Source organism: Sinohyriopsis cumingii, chromosome 2, assembly GCF_028554795.1.
Source record: "Sinohyriopsis cumingii isolate HCF-2022 chromosome 2, ASM2855479v2, whole genome shotgun sequence".
Taxonomy (NCBI): domain Eukaryota; kingdom Metazoa; phylum Mollusca; class Bivalvia; order Unionida; family Unionidae; genus Sinohyriopsis; species Sinohyriopsis cumingii.
The window spans coordinates 55,115,487-55,131,492 of NC_142962.1; the positions used below are offsets into that span (position 1 = coordinate 55,115,487).

Here is a 16,006-nt window from a genome sequence, read left to right on the forward strand (position 1 = left end):
CCTTTAAAGTGCAGTGTGTTATAGTGTCTGCTAGCCTTTTACAGCAGTGTGTGCTAACTTGTTACAGCAGTGTGTGATAGCCTTTTACAGCAGTGTGTGATAGCCTTTTACAGCAGTGTGAGATAGCCTTTTACAGCAGTGTGTGATAGCCTTTTACAGCAGTGTATTATCTATAATATATTACATAATGCAATGGGATCCCTAGCCACTACAATAATTGATTTCCTTGCACATTAACTTCATTATTCTATGTTTGTAATGAAATCCAGTGTATTAGTTACAAGGTCTGATGCTACATGATTTTCTTACTTGTATTAGGCACTAACCTGGACTAATATATTAATAAAATTAGAATAAGTTACCTTGCATTTCAATGAAATGACAAGAATTGTTAGTGAAGCTGTCCTTTCCAGAACATTGTTATCCTACATATAAGCCAAGAGGCTGAGCTCAAGTAAACACTGTACTGTCTGTTTAGGCAATACTGCTACTTTCTATTCATTGCAAGTAACATTTTTCACTGCTTAGCAAATCTCAAAATAAAATATGCTGGTGATTTTCTTAGAACTACATTAAAATGTAATAGCAGCTGACTGTCAGTAAAATGTGATAACAGCTAACTGGCTATGAAATGTAATGACAGCTAAATGGCTATAAAACAGATAGACAGCTGACTGGCTATTAAATGTAATAACAGCTGACTGGCTAAGATGAATGTAGTGCTATAAAATGTAATGCAGTAACAGCAAACAAGCTATAAATGTAATAACAGCTGACTGGCCATAAAATGTAATAACAGCTAACTGGCTATAAAATGTAATAACAGCTGACTAAGTGAGTGTAGTGCAACCTCTACACTGTGGGAATTTATAATGAGGTACCAGTCATGAATATTGAAAATTCCTATTCTTCTGCTTTAATAGATGCTATACATATCTACTCAAACAATACTGGCCCAGTTTCTTTAGAGGAATTGGAGATACGATTTTGTTTGCAGAGAAAATTACACAGCATTCACAGTGATCATCCATGGGATTGAAACTAACTGGTGACAATTTTATTATTTTTTAATTATTTTTTTGTAAGTATTACAAAATCAGAAAGTTACCTGAATGTTTATTCTTAAAATTCTATTTACTGAAGAAGAAAGAATTTGTAGTGTGATAATTATTATTTAGTCACAACAGTATTCACAACTGATAAAACAGAATATGGCATCTGTGCATTGCATACAGTATTTCTTTTTATGGGTTTTCTTTTCCAAGAAATGGAAATTGACAGACATAATGTAATAACTAGGAGTTCTCTGTGGAAAATCAGGTGATATTATGAGATCGGGAGGCTGGTGTGGAAATACGCCCCAAATCAGGAGGTGTTTCTCATGGCTTGAGTTGACAGGTATGAACTGTCCATGCTTGTGGAATTTCAGTCAGGGCTTGTGAATTTATTTAAGTCACCAGCCCAGGGTCTGAGCCTAAAAGAAAATTCTTTGAGCACAGATTCTATGGAACCCTTGTTTAATGTTTTGTTTCTTTTTTCTTCACAGCATCAACAACAATTCTTCACAAAAGAAATTAAAATGTGAAATTACATAATAGAAAAGACTGAAATAAAAAATACATATCAACTAAATTGTTATAGAATCCCAAACGCATGGCATTCCTCTACCGTATATTTAAACTTTAATTACCATGATTAAATTAAAACTTGGAATAAAACAAAATATACTACACAGTATATGTGTCCCCAAAGAACTAATTCTGATAAATATTTTATTCAGCAAACAGTGTTACATGCCTTAAGACTTAAACCTAAGGAAATAAGGTGGATATAAAACATGGGAAAAACAGTTGCCACATGTACGGTAACTTGTGACTGCAGATTGAACTGTTCAAATGAAGTCCTAGGCATCATAAGTTACAAACAAAATAGGGCATCGTTTATTTGGCAATAAATTGCTGGTGCTTATATACACACACTGTTGAACATGGTTTCTCTGAAGTATATCTGAGGTGCAGTCCTTTTCACAAGATAAATGCAATGACATGGATTAACTGTCAAATTAGTTACAATGACTTTGTTGATTGTGTACTTAAGTCTAACCTTTAGCTATTTATTCAGTTTAGCCACAGCTGACCAGAATATGAAAAGAGGGGCTTGTCCTGGGGGAAAATAAGGCGTGTCAAAAGGAGAAATGGGTGCTCACTCATTGGGGTGGTGGCGATATTTACTTCCCCCAATTTCACCTTTAAACATGTTTTGGCCTACATCCATACAATTCCTTGACTGACTACCATGTGTCCACAAAAAAAAGTTCAGTTGGCACCTCTAGCATCCTTTCAGAATTTCACCCTTATTGAACCTTGAAAAACAGTCAATCTTTATTGAAACCGGTGCTTAAAAAATGCCCCTGAAACCCTCCCATTGCTAGTCTCCCTGCTTGGTGTTTGAAAAGTTTCCACATGCCCAAAATTTCCACATCTTTTAATGTTGTCACACAATGTTACTATAGCTACAGTTCAAATATAAATTTAATAAAAATGAATTATACTTGAACACTATTCCAGTAACTGAAACGATCATGCTTTGCATTCTATATTTGCACTAATATGCGACTTCAAAGAAAGGTTGTCACTGTTCACAAATCTGTCAAAACTAGAGTGGCTTAAACATTCTCATTCAAGGCAATAATATGTAGTAACTTTTGTTCTTGTACAAGCATCTATCATCTCTTTGATTTACCCATAATGGGTTGTTCCATTTCCTAATCCTCCATATGCAAATTAGCACAATGGGTTCACCCACTGTAACTTTCAACACATCTCACTAGCTATTGCCTGCCAGTTAATGTGAAACTTTGATTTTATACCTGAACTCTTTTCCTTTAACTGCCGCTATTTAAACTGCCCAAGGGATAGTTTTATATCAGTTCCAATCATTACAAATAACCGTTTTATACATATTAAATGTAATGGGTGCAGACTGAAAGTTTTTTTATGAAGATTACTGAAAATTGTGTTTTCTCAAAACACGACTGTGTCAGGGGGTTTGGGAGTACAAAATTAGAAAATTCAGTACTTTTTATAGTAGGTTCTTCAATTTAGAACCAAGGTCATATTCCAATATGTTGTACATAATGTCTGTAACAGATCAAACATCCTGTTTTGGTCTCAACTGAAGCATTGTCCCAAACATTTTTATTTTTTAATATTTTCTTTGGCCAATGCTTCAAGTAACAGCCAAAACGCTCTCTTAGCATGTTGGAGATACAGATATTTTAGACATTTGGGCAATTGTGATACCCTCTGCATTTATGTTTTTCCATCTATCTGTCAATTACAACATATCCGCCTAAACCACTGGTAGTTATGTTCACCAAGTGGTAACAATCTGTGGTAGGTATTTAGCCCATTTGGTAGTGATGTGTACTAGCCATGTCACCCATTTGGTAACAATCTGTACTAGCCATGTCACCCATGTGGTAACAATCTGTGGTAATCTGTGGTAGTGATGTTGCCCATGTGGTAGCAATCTGTGGTAGTGATGTTGCCCATGTGGTAACAATCTGCAAGAGCAGTGCCATCCTTGACTTGGATAAGGGATGCGGAAGGGAACAAAGGTCAGATGTACAAACATTTTCTTACAAAACTTCATAAATACAATCATGGCATGTAAGCATATAATTTTGCATTTATGACCACTGGGTCACTGTCTGGAGGTGAGTGGGTGTATTGGCTTGGGAGTATGTAGTAACAGGTCCAATGACTTGCAATGGCAAGTCATTGTTGTTGCTTTGGTTCTCAATCACCTGGGAATGAAATTGTGGAATGTTATACCGATACATTTGACCAAGATGCACATTTTCCTGAAGCTGTCATACTTTGAGGATGGTCAATAGATCTATTCCAAAAATACATTTGTGAAAGTTAAAACTTCCTTCTTTAAACTTATGTCCAATTTATATATTTTTATGCATGTTGAAAAAAACAACCTAATACCCTGACCAAAAATGGCCATCACAGTACATCCTTCCCTTTCCTCCTCTGACATCCATTATCAAGTCAAGATAACCATGATTAAGTCAAAATACATTTTCTAATAATAAAATTTATTCTTTTTGCAACTGATGCAATTTATTCTAATACTGATCTTATTCTCTATTTCTTGAGTATAATATATCAGTCAGATTTCAATATTATCAAAGTTTCATGTGAATGTATTGGTTAAGTGTCTAAAAAAGTATGTCTTTCTACTTAAGAAAATTTTTAATGACTCAAATTGCATCCACTCAACTTACCTTTGCCTTTGATATAGTCAGTTAGTGGCAGATCAAATGGTAGAGGGAACACATCGGTAGATGATTTCAGCATCTCCAAATTACTGCTTACATCAAATAGTTCCTTGTCTCCCTGAAATAAAATGATCTGTATATGTAAAGTATGGATGAGAAATTCCAAAGTGTCAAACTTCCTTTAACTATGTGCTATTAAAACCAGCAATTTTGTCCACTTAAAGAAGAGTCCAATAGCAGAGGTCAGATTAAGTAGTAAAATAGTCTACTTGGGACCAAAATATGGGGCCAGACTGTAACAAAAACCAAGTTACAGGGGTGGGGGTTGATTTATAGGAGTTTTTCTTTATTTATTCAATACAGCTTGATGAATTTAAATTATCCAAATTACAAAGGTGCAGGCAAGTGCATATCACTTTTGTTATCACAAAACCATTAGCATAACATTTTTAAAAATGTACTTTGCTAATTTCCTAACGTTTTAAGTAATTTAACATGCTGAAATTCACTACATTTTAATGATGCTAAAACAGAGTCATTTACGGTACAAATAATCTTTCAGTGGTTACAAAGTAATGATATTTAATCTGAATATCACTAACTGAAAATTATCTCCTTATCTGTTGCCCATACCATTAAGATTATGACTTTCAGAAACCAACACTCAGAACAATGCAAACTATCTTTTGTCCCTCTAATGAATTCAGATTCCTGAATGTCTAGGAATACATAAATAACAGTGAGTGTTTTTTACTGGCAGGTTATATTGTTCAGAATATACATCAACTGCAAGAACAATAAAGAGAGACAAATCTGATTCAAGATTCAATGGTCCCAGTGAGGACTTACTTTCCTTTATCATTCGGTTATTGATTTTCTTCCTCTATTGTTAACTACAATTCATTTCCAGTAAAAATATATTAAATGAATAAATCAGTTTTTACCCAGATAAATGCTTACAAAGATTCATAACCTATGTCAGCTTTGACAATGCCTTGTATATAATCATTAAAGCTACTAATCTAATTTTGAAAACATTAAATCATTCCTATAAAGATTTAAGTTAATATTCAGAAGGGGAGGTTAACTGATGAATCAAACAATACTATATGACCAATGCTTAAAACAATTTCAGCTCAGGAAAATCTGAATAAATTCACTTAATTCTTCACTCATTAATTAATGTAGCATTATTATTAACTAAAAGTTTTAAAATTATTTACTAGGTGTTATTAATAAAAATAATTATTTGATTACTTATATAAATAAATATATTTCTATATTTTACTTTAATAGGAAATAACAGTCATTATATCAAATCAACATTATTTGGATGATGATGATTATTATTATTATTATTATTATTATTATTATTTGTGTCTACATGGTCATGGTACCTTCATTAATCATCATTATATTGATTTCTATTTGTTCCTGTTTATAATAAAATTTATATTCATGATAATAATATTAATAATAATAGTTATCATTAACATAATCATTATATTAATATCATTATAACTGTTATTATAATTATTTTAAAAATTATTACATATTACTTTGTTATGATATAGTCATCAATCATTTTATGATAATTATCATAATAGTCATTTATGTTTAAAAAACAACAACAAAAAACCCCATACAGTCTTATGTTCAACATTAAACTTCCTCTTACCTTGACCACCCTGAATGTTCTGCTCTACTGTTTCAAACTTTGCACAAGGATTGACTTTGAAAGAAAAACAATTGCTCACATTTTCCACATGCTTATCCTGGTTATTTTAAAAAGATCTTGCATATTTTAGGTATTGTTAAATAACTTTTAAATGTCTTTGTTTTGGTGTATGATTGATGGTTGTAATTTTAAAGTATTCAGTTTGGCCTTACTTCAAATGCACACCTTTTGAAAAGACTGGGAGCACCACTTGGTCTTTTTCACTTCCTGGACATTAAACATAATTTGGCCAAAAAAATCTAGCTGATAATGTTGATCAGTTTCTCTATATTTTTCATATTCATTTATTATATGTTTTAGAATTCAGTATTGTATGCTCTGGCAAAATTCATTTTCCTTACTTTCGTAACAAATAAAGTTAATGTACTTTGGACTAGATCAAGCTCATTTTCTCAATCACATGGGAAAAGCCACTTTGAATAGCAATCTGCTTTAGGTAGTGCATTGTTTACGTAATACATATAAAAAGATTTCAGTCGCAGTTCATGAAAGTAGATAGAGTCATGCCAATATTCTCTCCAATTTGCTTGCTGCAACTGCACACAGCTTCACCTTATACCCATCCTGCTTTCAAAGTACATAATAGCAATAGAGTGGAGCAATAAGTGAGCTCTTGAAATATTATGTAATTTCTTTCCATCAAAAGTTTGAGAAGGGAACTGATTTTCAGGGGAAGTAACCACTTAATGTATATGCCTAATGATTTGAAAATACCTAACTTTATCACATTTTTTTGTGTCAAGTATACCACATTTTATTTGAACACTTGTTTCTTCTCCTTTTAATTGGTATATAGCTTCCCATCTTTATCTTATGTAAGTGACCCTTAAACATTGCGTTTTACAGTTAATCATTTTTATCTTTTGCAAATGTATGTGAACAAAAGATTAGAATCATTCTGTAAGTTTCACAAATTTCATCAGAAATGATCACAAATATAAAAGTTTATAACCATGAAAAAAACCGAACAAATGCTGACTTTTATCACAAAAAAAAGAAAGAATAGCACACAGTTTTCATTTGAATATATAACTGGATGCAATTAATATTACACTTTTATGTGAGAGTCATGTCTTTAACCAATGTAATGTAAGGAAGTGACATTTAATAAACATCAAAAATATAACACGCATTTATGCAGCAAATATCAATGATAACACATTACTTATGAATATTAAAAACCTTACAAAGAACTTTGGAAGGAAGAGCACTCCAATTTCATAAGATCTTATCATGAGTTGTGTTCCCTTCTTCTCCAAAGCTCCCCAGGCTGCTTTGGACAGATTGGCACTAAAAATCAAAATATGATAAAAATAAGCAATTGACATAATGAATTTTCACACAATACTATTGAACATGCTCTTCATATGCATGGGGATTAAAGGTACATCAACACAATATTAGTTATATACTGCCAAAAGTATACAGCCCCCCCTCCCCGGAGGATGAGTGGTCTAAGGTGTTCACCTTTAGATTACTGACATCTCACCTCTGTCCACATGGTTTTGAGACTCGGGCTCATCCACCATAAATATGAGAAAGTTTGTCAATGCCTTCCCATGGGTGTATGGTTTTTGTCAGGTTCTTCGTTCACTAGATATCTGGCCACCATACGTCATGTGCTGAAAAACCTTAATCTTTGCCTTTTTGACCTTGAATTTAATAAGCATCTTTCTTAGCAGTCATCCAAAACTATGATAAGGTACATAGTTATGAAGTAGAATTTTTGTGCATAAACCATTTTTCTTCTTTCAGTCACACTAATCTTGACCTTGACCTTTTGACCCCAACATCAATATGCTTAACTGAAGTGCAACACATCATTATTGTGTAGAAATCATTCTATTTTCAGCCAATGTCGCCATGGTCTTTGACCAGTGGACCATGTAACGAATAGTTTTATTTTCTAAACCCTAGTCTGCGCAAACCCCAAAGTCTGACCCAGGTCCATAATGTAAAACTGATGTAATTGTTTGGAAACAATTTCTTTTCTGTCTCAGTGACCTTGACCTTTGATTTCTTGGCCCCCAAATCAATAGACATCTTCCTTAACCCCCACATGCAAAACATACACCAAGTTTGGTCCAGGTCTGTAATATGTTGCTGTTGTTGTTGGGTTTAACGCCATTTTTCAGCACATGATAGGATATACATGGCGGCCAGTATTACTGGTGGAGGAAGAACCCGGGAAAACACCGGAAAGAACTATCGACCCACAAGAAGCTACTGGCAAGCTTTCTCACATACCCACATTGACCAAATCTGAGACTCAAACCCATGCAGTGGTCTGTGATATAGAACTAATATTATTGTGCAGGAACCATTTTTGTTCTTACAGTCACAGTGAACTTGACTTTCTGAATCACCAAATGAACAGCCTTCTTCCCAAAAATACAAGTCATCCACAAGTTTGATAATTTATTGTAGATGATGGAGAATTTTAGTTATTGTGCAAAAATGACATTGGACTGATGAATAGATAGAGATAATATGACATGCACCTCCTTATGGTGGGTACACAAAATTCTGGGATCATAATACTAAACATCTAGCTTACATCTAGTGTATATTTTGCCTTATGGCACCAACACAATTTCAAGATATATACAGATATTTCTTTATGATTCATAAAAACTTACAACAAAAATCTACAAGGTCTTGTTAAGGACTTCTCAAGATCAAGCATAAAGGTTGTAAATCCATTGTTCAAACTACATACTCTGAAACAACTAATTTTACTAAATATACATGTTGTTTGCATTCCATTTACACTTCATTTGCATTTGCATTTGAAATGAATTCAGAATTCATTTCATCTGCATTTCATTTACACTTCATTTGCATTTGAATTGAATTTCATTTACACTTCATTTACATCTGGAATGCATTTAGAATTCATGTTGTTTGCATTCCATTTAACTTAACTTTTAATTTCACTTAATGTGAATCACATTAAACTTCATGAATTAGTTAAAAATGCATAATTGTAGGTACCTGTTTCATGGATTCATCTCCCCCAAAAAATGATAAAACAATGACAAATGATGCACAAACTCTGCAAGTGATAATACCGTCTTTCACTTCTAAGCATTTCTGAGCAAACAGGCTTAATCCCTACTGCATTAACTGGATTTATTAGGCAAGTTATTCATTGAAGAGACAAGATCCTTTTGCTGCCATGTAGAAGCAAACAAACTTAATACCATTGCTGTATTTGTTGTTGTTGTTGTGGAGTTTAACGCCATTTTTCAGCACAAGATAGGCTATATATGGCGGCCAGTATTAATGGTGGAGGAAGAACCTGGGAAAACCTCAGGAAGAACCACCGACCCACGAGAAGCTACTGGCAAGCTTTCTCACATACCCACATTGGCCGAATCCTAGACTCGAACCCACGAAGACAGAGGTGAGATGGCAGTGATCCGTAACGGAGAGTGCTTTAGACCACTCGGCCACTCGGGGCCCCCACCATTGCTGTATTAAGACTGCATTTAAGTTTATCAGTATTTTTAAATACCACATACAAAACATAAAGTTCTTGATCACTGTGGGCTAAAACAAAGCCAATGTGTGGTATTCAGCCCTGACTGCACAGTTAAATGAACTGGAGGACAGTGGCGATAAACTATCAGCTAAAGACAATCCTAACCTAAAACATCTACCCATAAATCAATTCATGTAATGTGGATAGTCCCCACACACAATAAAGTACCACTTCAGATGGATGCAAATAAAATGGGACTGATTTACTGATTGTTTATTCAGTACTTAGTTATATGTTTGAAGTGTAATGAGTAATAACAGTGTGCTCATGTATTCTGTTTGCTCGCTAGAGTAGTGAAAAGTTTTTGTTATTAACAGAATACAAAATGTAGTGAAAAGATTTATATTACATGACACAACAGTTTGAGTCAGAAATGGCATCTGCTTTCACATTAATCTTTTCAATATGTGTACTTAAAAATGGCACACACTGTGATTGGCATTTATTTCTTGAACTTGAATCCTTTAACATTTCTCAGATCTTTGCAAATTTCATTACACTACATATGTTTTATAGAGTATTCATTATTACACATAGATATATGTGTTTGTGAAGTAAAGGATATAAACCATATGAATTTTTCATTTCTTATTATTGCATCTGACAGAGTCATTACATTTGTGCAAATCTTTCAAATTCACTCAATTCTGAATGCAAATCAAATTGCATCCAATAAATTTTCATTGGCCTTCATCTTTTAAAAATGCATCATGATATTTTTCTCATTAGACATGTCCTATAAATACCATTGTTATTAAAACAATTAAACAAATGAGTGATGCCTTGCTATGGCATATAACTTGGTGGGGGGGGTCATTCTTTAATTATCAAATTTGTGGTCTACCTTTTCCCAAAAATCAGAAAAACTGGTACCCCACAAATCGAAATTCATTCAAAGTATTATATGCCTCCTGTGATGCAGACATGTGGCAAACCAGACTAGGTGTCCTGCCGTATTGGGGTATGATAATTTCTATATGATCTCTAAGCGTATCATCAAAAATGGTCCAGATAGGTAAGCCATGTGATGGAGCTGAAAGCATCTGCTGTTCCTAACGTGAACCATAAATGGACAGAGAATGGCAAATGGCATCTGCGACTGGATCATCACCATAGCTGTGCTGAGCTGGTGAGGTATAATGATTAATGCTGGAGCTGTTTAACAGTAGTGTGGTGGTAATGGACTCACATCAGTCCATAATGGCTCTCAGCTGACTGGCTCATAATGGTGTGTGTGTGTGTGTGTGTGTGTGTGTGATTAGGATTTTTAACGTAGCTTTAACAAATTTTCAGTCATATCGCTACGATGTCTGCAGTGTGACAGTTCATAGTGATGTCTAGCACATGGGCATCATGCCACAGACATGTAGCATTATGTCCCACCCAGTCACATTATCCTGACACCAGGCCGACCAGTCCTAACACTAACCTCTTAATGTTGAGTGCCAAGCAAGGCAGATGTTAGTACCATTTTTATAAGTCTTTGGTATGACTCGGCCAGGGATCAAACCCACAACTTCCCACATCCATGGTGGACACTTTCTGTAATTCTGATAACTGAGATGGTAGCTGAGACTGTTGTTGCTCTATATCTTGCTCCCCAGTAAATGATTATTGATATGGTTTTGAACCCTTGCATGCCAGGAGATGATGTCTTTATCCTTCAAGGTATGGTTCTGTACCTTCCCCTTTGAGTACCCATATAATTGCTGCCGATTGACTTTTGTCCATATTATGTACACCTAACATGTATTCAGAAATGAGAACCAGAGTAAGCTACACAAATATTTGTGAGTCTGGTCTCGCCCCTTGTCTAAATCTTTAAGACAAAAAACAGTAAACAATATATACATCTGAGGTGTGGCACGCAATCTACTTTATGAACTTAGGAATGTCTATGCAGAGCTACACAATATGACAATTACCTATAAAAGAGCACATGTGGCCCATATATGTAGGGAAGTGGAGCATCGTCATTTACTGCTTACAAAGTAGGCATTAAATTACCAATTCTAGTTACAACTTACTTGTAGGAAGGTCAATTGTGAATGCCTATACAAGTAAATCACTGTGTAACATCACTGAACTGTTGCTTATAGTAACTATAAAGTGGACAATATGAATAAATCATGTATAGAAAATGTACCTGTATGTGTCCAACCATAGCAGAAGCTATACAGTAATATAAATGAGATAATCTTACCTGTAGGAATGGCCCAATCACATTCTATACAAGTAAAATCTGTAAACCATTGAGTGATCAACAATGAAGTGGATGCTAAGACTAGATAATATAGAAAACTTGTCTGTAAATATCAGGACATAGTACAATTATACAGCAATATTGAAGGAGTTTTCTATATCACACACCAGGCCTGCACTAATCAATATGGTTATAGCAATGTAAGGGGATGCCATCATGATCCATGCAAGGAAGTACCAAGAGAGTCTAAGCGTGTGAAGACAGTAAACTGATAATTCTGAAGTCAGAAGTTTATTGTTGGCAAAAGAAAGAACAGAAAAGTTGAGAGGTCACTTATCGTAAAATGCCACCTAAGCAGGTAGATAACTTTAAGCTCTTCAGCAAAAAAGTTTTAATCTGGAAGAACTGGATTTGTAAGGTAGTAGTAGTTCTTTTAAAGTATTATGATTGGATAATGTATTTAAGGAAGAAACAGATGGAGCAGAATTCCATGCAAAGGAATGCTTATACTGTCGAAAAGATATTTGCAAGGCCATTTGTGAGAATACGCTGACCTAGCATGGAGGTATTAACTGTTGTCCTGCAGGATTTGACACTCGTCCCTCTGTTGGGGGGGGTAAACACTCTTGTTTGTCTTTTGTCTCAGCTAAAAGACCACTTTTACAACATTTATTGCTATAAGTAGTTTAAAGACATTGTTAACATCTTGTTTATCTTGGGAGGTCTGGATCTGCCAGGTGCTGGATATTCACCTAATCCATTATGACTGGGAACCATATCTAAAGAAATGTATAATGCCAAATGGGCCAAAGGCAAACATTTTACACAACAAATGCACTAAATTTCTTTCTTTCAAAACAACCAATTGACACTGAATTTTCATTATTTACAGTACCTTGTCACTAGGAACCAGGCCGTTTTCTGATTGTCTGGTGAGGGGCGAAGGTATGTCTTGATGTGTGGCATAGCTCGACTTCTTCCTTGTCCCTCTGACCTCCACTGACTAATGTAAAAATATTGGGCTTAAATATAGTACAAGTCAAAGATGAAAATAACTTCTACAAGCTATGGAAGATTAAGATTTCAATTATCACAAAGATGATATACATAAACACACAACTACATGAATAATATGCCAGACTGCTCCAGTGGCCTAAGTAGTTAGAGCATCAACCTTAGATGCAGGAGGACACAGGTTTGAACCCTAGCCAAGTCATACCGAAGACTTACAAAAATGGTACTAGGAGTTGATATGCTTGGCACTCAGCATTAAGAGGTTAGTGTTAGAACTGGTCAGCTTGGTGTCAGGATAATGTGACTAGGTGGAACATGATGATACATGTCTGCAATATGATGCCCCAGTGCTAAACATCACTATAAAATGCCATACTGCTGACATCGTAATGATATAACTAAAATTTTTAAAGATATTTAAAAAATCCATACACTAAAATGCCAACTTTGGCAACAAGATATCTTGACCAAAATGATGGCAGTTTTAGAAGAATGATATCAGTTGCAGCCCTGAACCAGCTGTTTCACAATTTTCTAGAATCTGTGCTCTTTTTCATGCATAAGAGAGTGGAAAGTATTCACAAACAAATTTACTTGGTATGAGGAGTTCAACATGTCAATGAACCCATCCTTATCATTTGTTCAAACAGTCCTCACAGGGTCTTAGTTTACTGCTCTGTTCCAAACAAAAGAATATGCTGCGGACATCACATTTTTAAATAGAAGGCAACATGGATTACATGTAAATTAATTTAAATTTGAGTCTGTTTAGAAAAAAAAATACGCCTGTATCACTCACTGGAAAAAGTCATGCAAGAACATCTGTTTCTTGGCGACATTAATGCTGTAGGGAATAGATCCCCCTGCTGGGAAGCCCTCTAAACTGCACCGCACATTATCCTTTGTTGGAAAAACCTGAAAGAAAATGCAATAAAGTGGTACCTATTCAAGGAAACCCCCTACAGAATACAAAAATTTTCTCTGCAAACAGATTCTTCTAAACATCAACAGCAACGATCCCAAAATTCTTAGCAACACTGACAATTTTTGGCAAAATATAATCTTGTAAAGTTGAAAAAAAGACAATAATTGGAAGGCATCATTGATTATAATAAGAATTCTTTAAGTAAAACGTACTCATATATTCAGTTATTAGCTGTATCACAAAAATGTGCCACTTTCTGTTTCAGATTCATGATTGCTTCAGTTTTAGTGCTGGCCTCCATTGTTTACTTGTGTTCCTTCAAACTAGTAAGTCATACAAATGGTAATTTTTTTAACACAGGATTTTATTACTAATTTCAGTTCACAAAAGCATTTAATTTTATTCTGATAAATCAAAACGGCAGCTCCCATTCCAAATAAGCAGAGAACACAACCATGAAAATACAATACACTATAGTGAGAGACATGTCCAGACAAGTTATGTGATAAACCATTATGCCCTAGGCCCCAATGAAAAGCATGCAAGAATGATGATAAAGGTTAATAATAATTTCACTGTTAGTATGTTTCTTGCTAGTTTTCACTGACAGTTTCATAATGGCTTAAGCTACATATATTGTGTCACGATCCTGAATGAGCCAAGATGCTGCCATATGAGATATATTAACGTATTGCACTAAGTCACAATGGAGAAGTCAAGGGTAATGATTCAGTTGTAGATTTTGATATATTTTGAGGTTAGGTGGCAGTGACTGGCAAAGAAGAGTGCTTTAGATCACTCAGCCACCTGGGGCCCCTCAGAAATAGCTGGAGGGAAGACAAGTCATTGATGGTTGGCAGGAGTATTGGGGAGGAGAAGCCTTGTTTTCTTGTCCCAATCTCAGCCTACCTGTGAGTTAGGGGCCAGTAATAAAGGTGAAAGAGTGCATAAATATGAATAAATTTGCCAGAAGAAACACAGCCATTGCATACACTGGGTATATTAACCTTTCAACTTACTATACCACTGACAGTAAATGTTGGATGGTCAAAGTATATAGTTGAAAGTGAAAGTTTAAACTGGTAAACATCTGGTATATGTGTGACAACCTAGTGGTAACATGGGAAGTTAACCTGTAAAAGTTACTTCCTGTTGTCTATATGCTATAGAGATGGAAAGATATTTTTCTGTCTTTCAGGAGGGGCCCCCGAGTGGCCGAGTGGTCTAAAGTGCCCACCGTTCTGGATCACTGCCATCTCACCTCTGTCTGCATGGGTTCAAGTCCAAAGCTCGGCTAGCGTGGGTACGTGAGAAAGCCTGCCAGTATCTTCTCGTGGGTCGGTGGTTCTTCCCTGGGTTTTCCAGGGTTCTTCCTCCACCAGTTATACTGGCCGCCATGTATAACCTATCTAGTGCTGAAAAATGGCATTAAACCCTAGAACAACAACAACAACAACTGTCTTTCAGGGAGGGTAATGTATTTGAGAAAGAAATAAGCAAATGAAATAATTTTAACCAAAACCTTAATGCAAAGTTTCTATGACTGTGACCTGACCACATAAAAAAAGTTGGAAGAAAGCATGCTATAGAATGAATTATTTTAATGCAATAATGATTCATAACAAGTATGATGAGAATAAATCATGGTGTTTAAGGCATATAAGCAAATCAAAAACTTTAACCAAACCCTTAACTGTTCAAAGTGACTGCAATGTCTTGCTTCTCACTAATATGAACTCCAAAAAAAAATGACATGAAGCAATTGAGCATTATTCAAAGAAACTCTTTCTTTTACACAAGTCATAAATAAATTAAAATGCTTCATTTGAATAAACTTTTTCATTAGTAATTAGTGGCCTGGAAAGATTTGATTATCTATACTAAGTTTAGCTCTAAGACTGGGAATTCCTTTAAGAAAAACAAACATTGTTCTAACTGTATCCCATCACATCCTTCCATGCTTGATAGCAAACATAAATGTTATTTTGAATATTGTGGCATCATCAAATTTTGTTGTATCATATTGTAACATCATCAAACTGTCATGTGTCGATCCAGTAAACCAGACTCAGTCAAGAAAAGAATGGATTGTAAATTCATGTGATTTCTCTCACATGACTGAGAAAATATTATAATAATATAACATGGTGACATGATGTGTTCAAAGTATAACTAATAAATAATAATTATTTACAGATAGTGAGTCAGGGGAAAATCTTATAAAAGGAACCTGTACGTATATCTATTAATCATATACTGCCTGTGACGACCTATTCTCCAACTGTGAAAAC

The 16,006-nt window shown here is 34.8% G+C and overlaps 1 protein-coding gene across 5 annotated transcripts in view; it reads right to left on the reverse strand.

The window, feature by feature from the left end:
- The window catches only part of LOC149804898 (tyrosyl-DNA phosphodiesterase 1-like), a 66,419-nt gene that overhangs the window by 5,399 nt on the left and 45,014 nt on the right, over window positions 1-16,006 (reverse strand). For 4 of the 5 annotated variants that reach the window (XR_016416957.1, XR_016416956.1, XM_089945671.1 and 1 more), the window contains exons 11-14: window positions 13,590-13,705; window positions 12,672-12,779; window positions 7,217-7,319; window positions 4,298-4,409 (exon numbers count right to left, since the gene is read on the reverse strand). Coding sequence is in view for 3 of the 5 variants with exons in the window: in XM_089945671.1 (XP_089801797.1) it covers window positions 4,298-4,409; window positions 7,217-7,319; window positions 12,672-12,779; window positions 13,590-13,705 (439 nt within the window). In the remaining 2 variants the exon portion in view is untranslated. Of the gene's footprint in view, window positions 1-4,297; window positions 4,410-5,968; window positions 6,024-7,216; window positions 7,320-12,671; window positions 12,780-13,589; window positions 13,706-16,006 lie in introns of those variants that run through there. The other variant, XM_089945687.1, reaches the window with a different exon arrangement.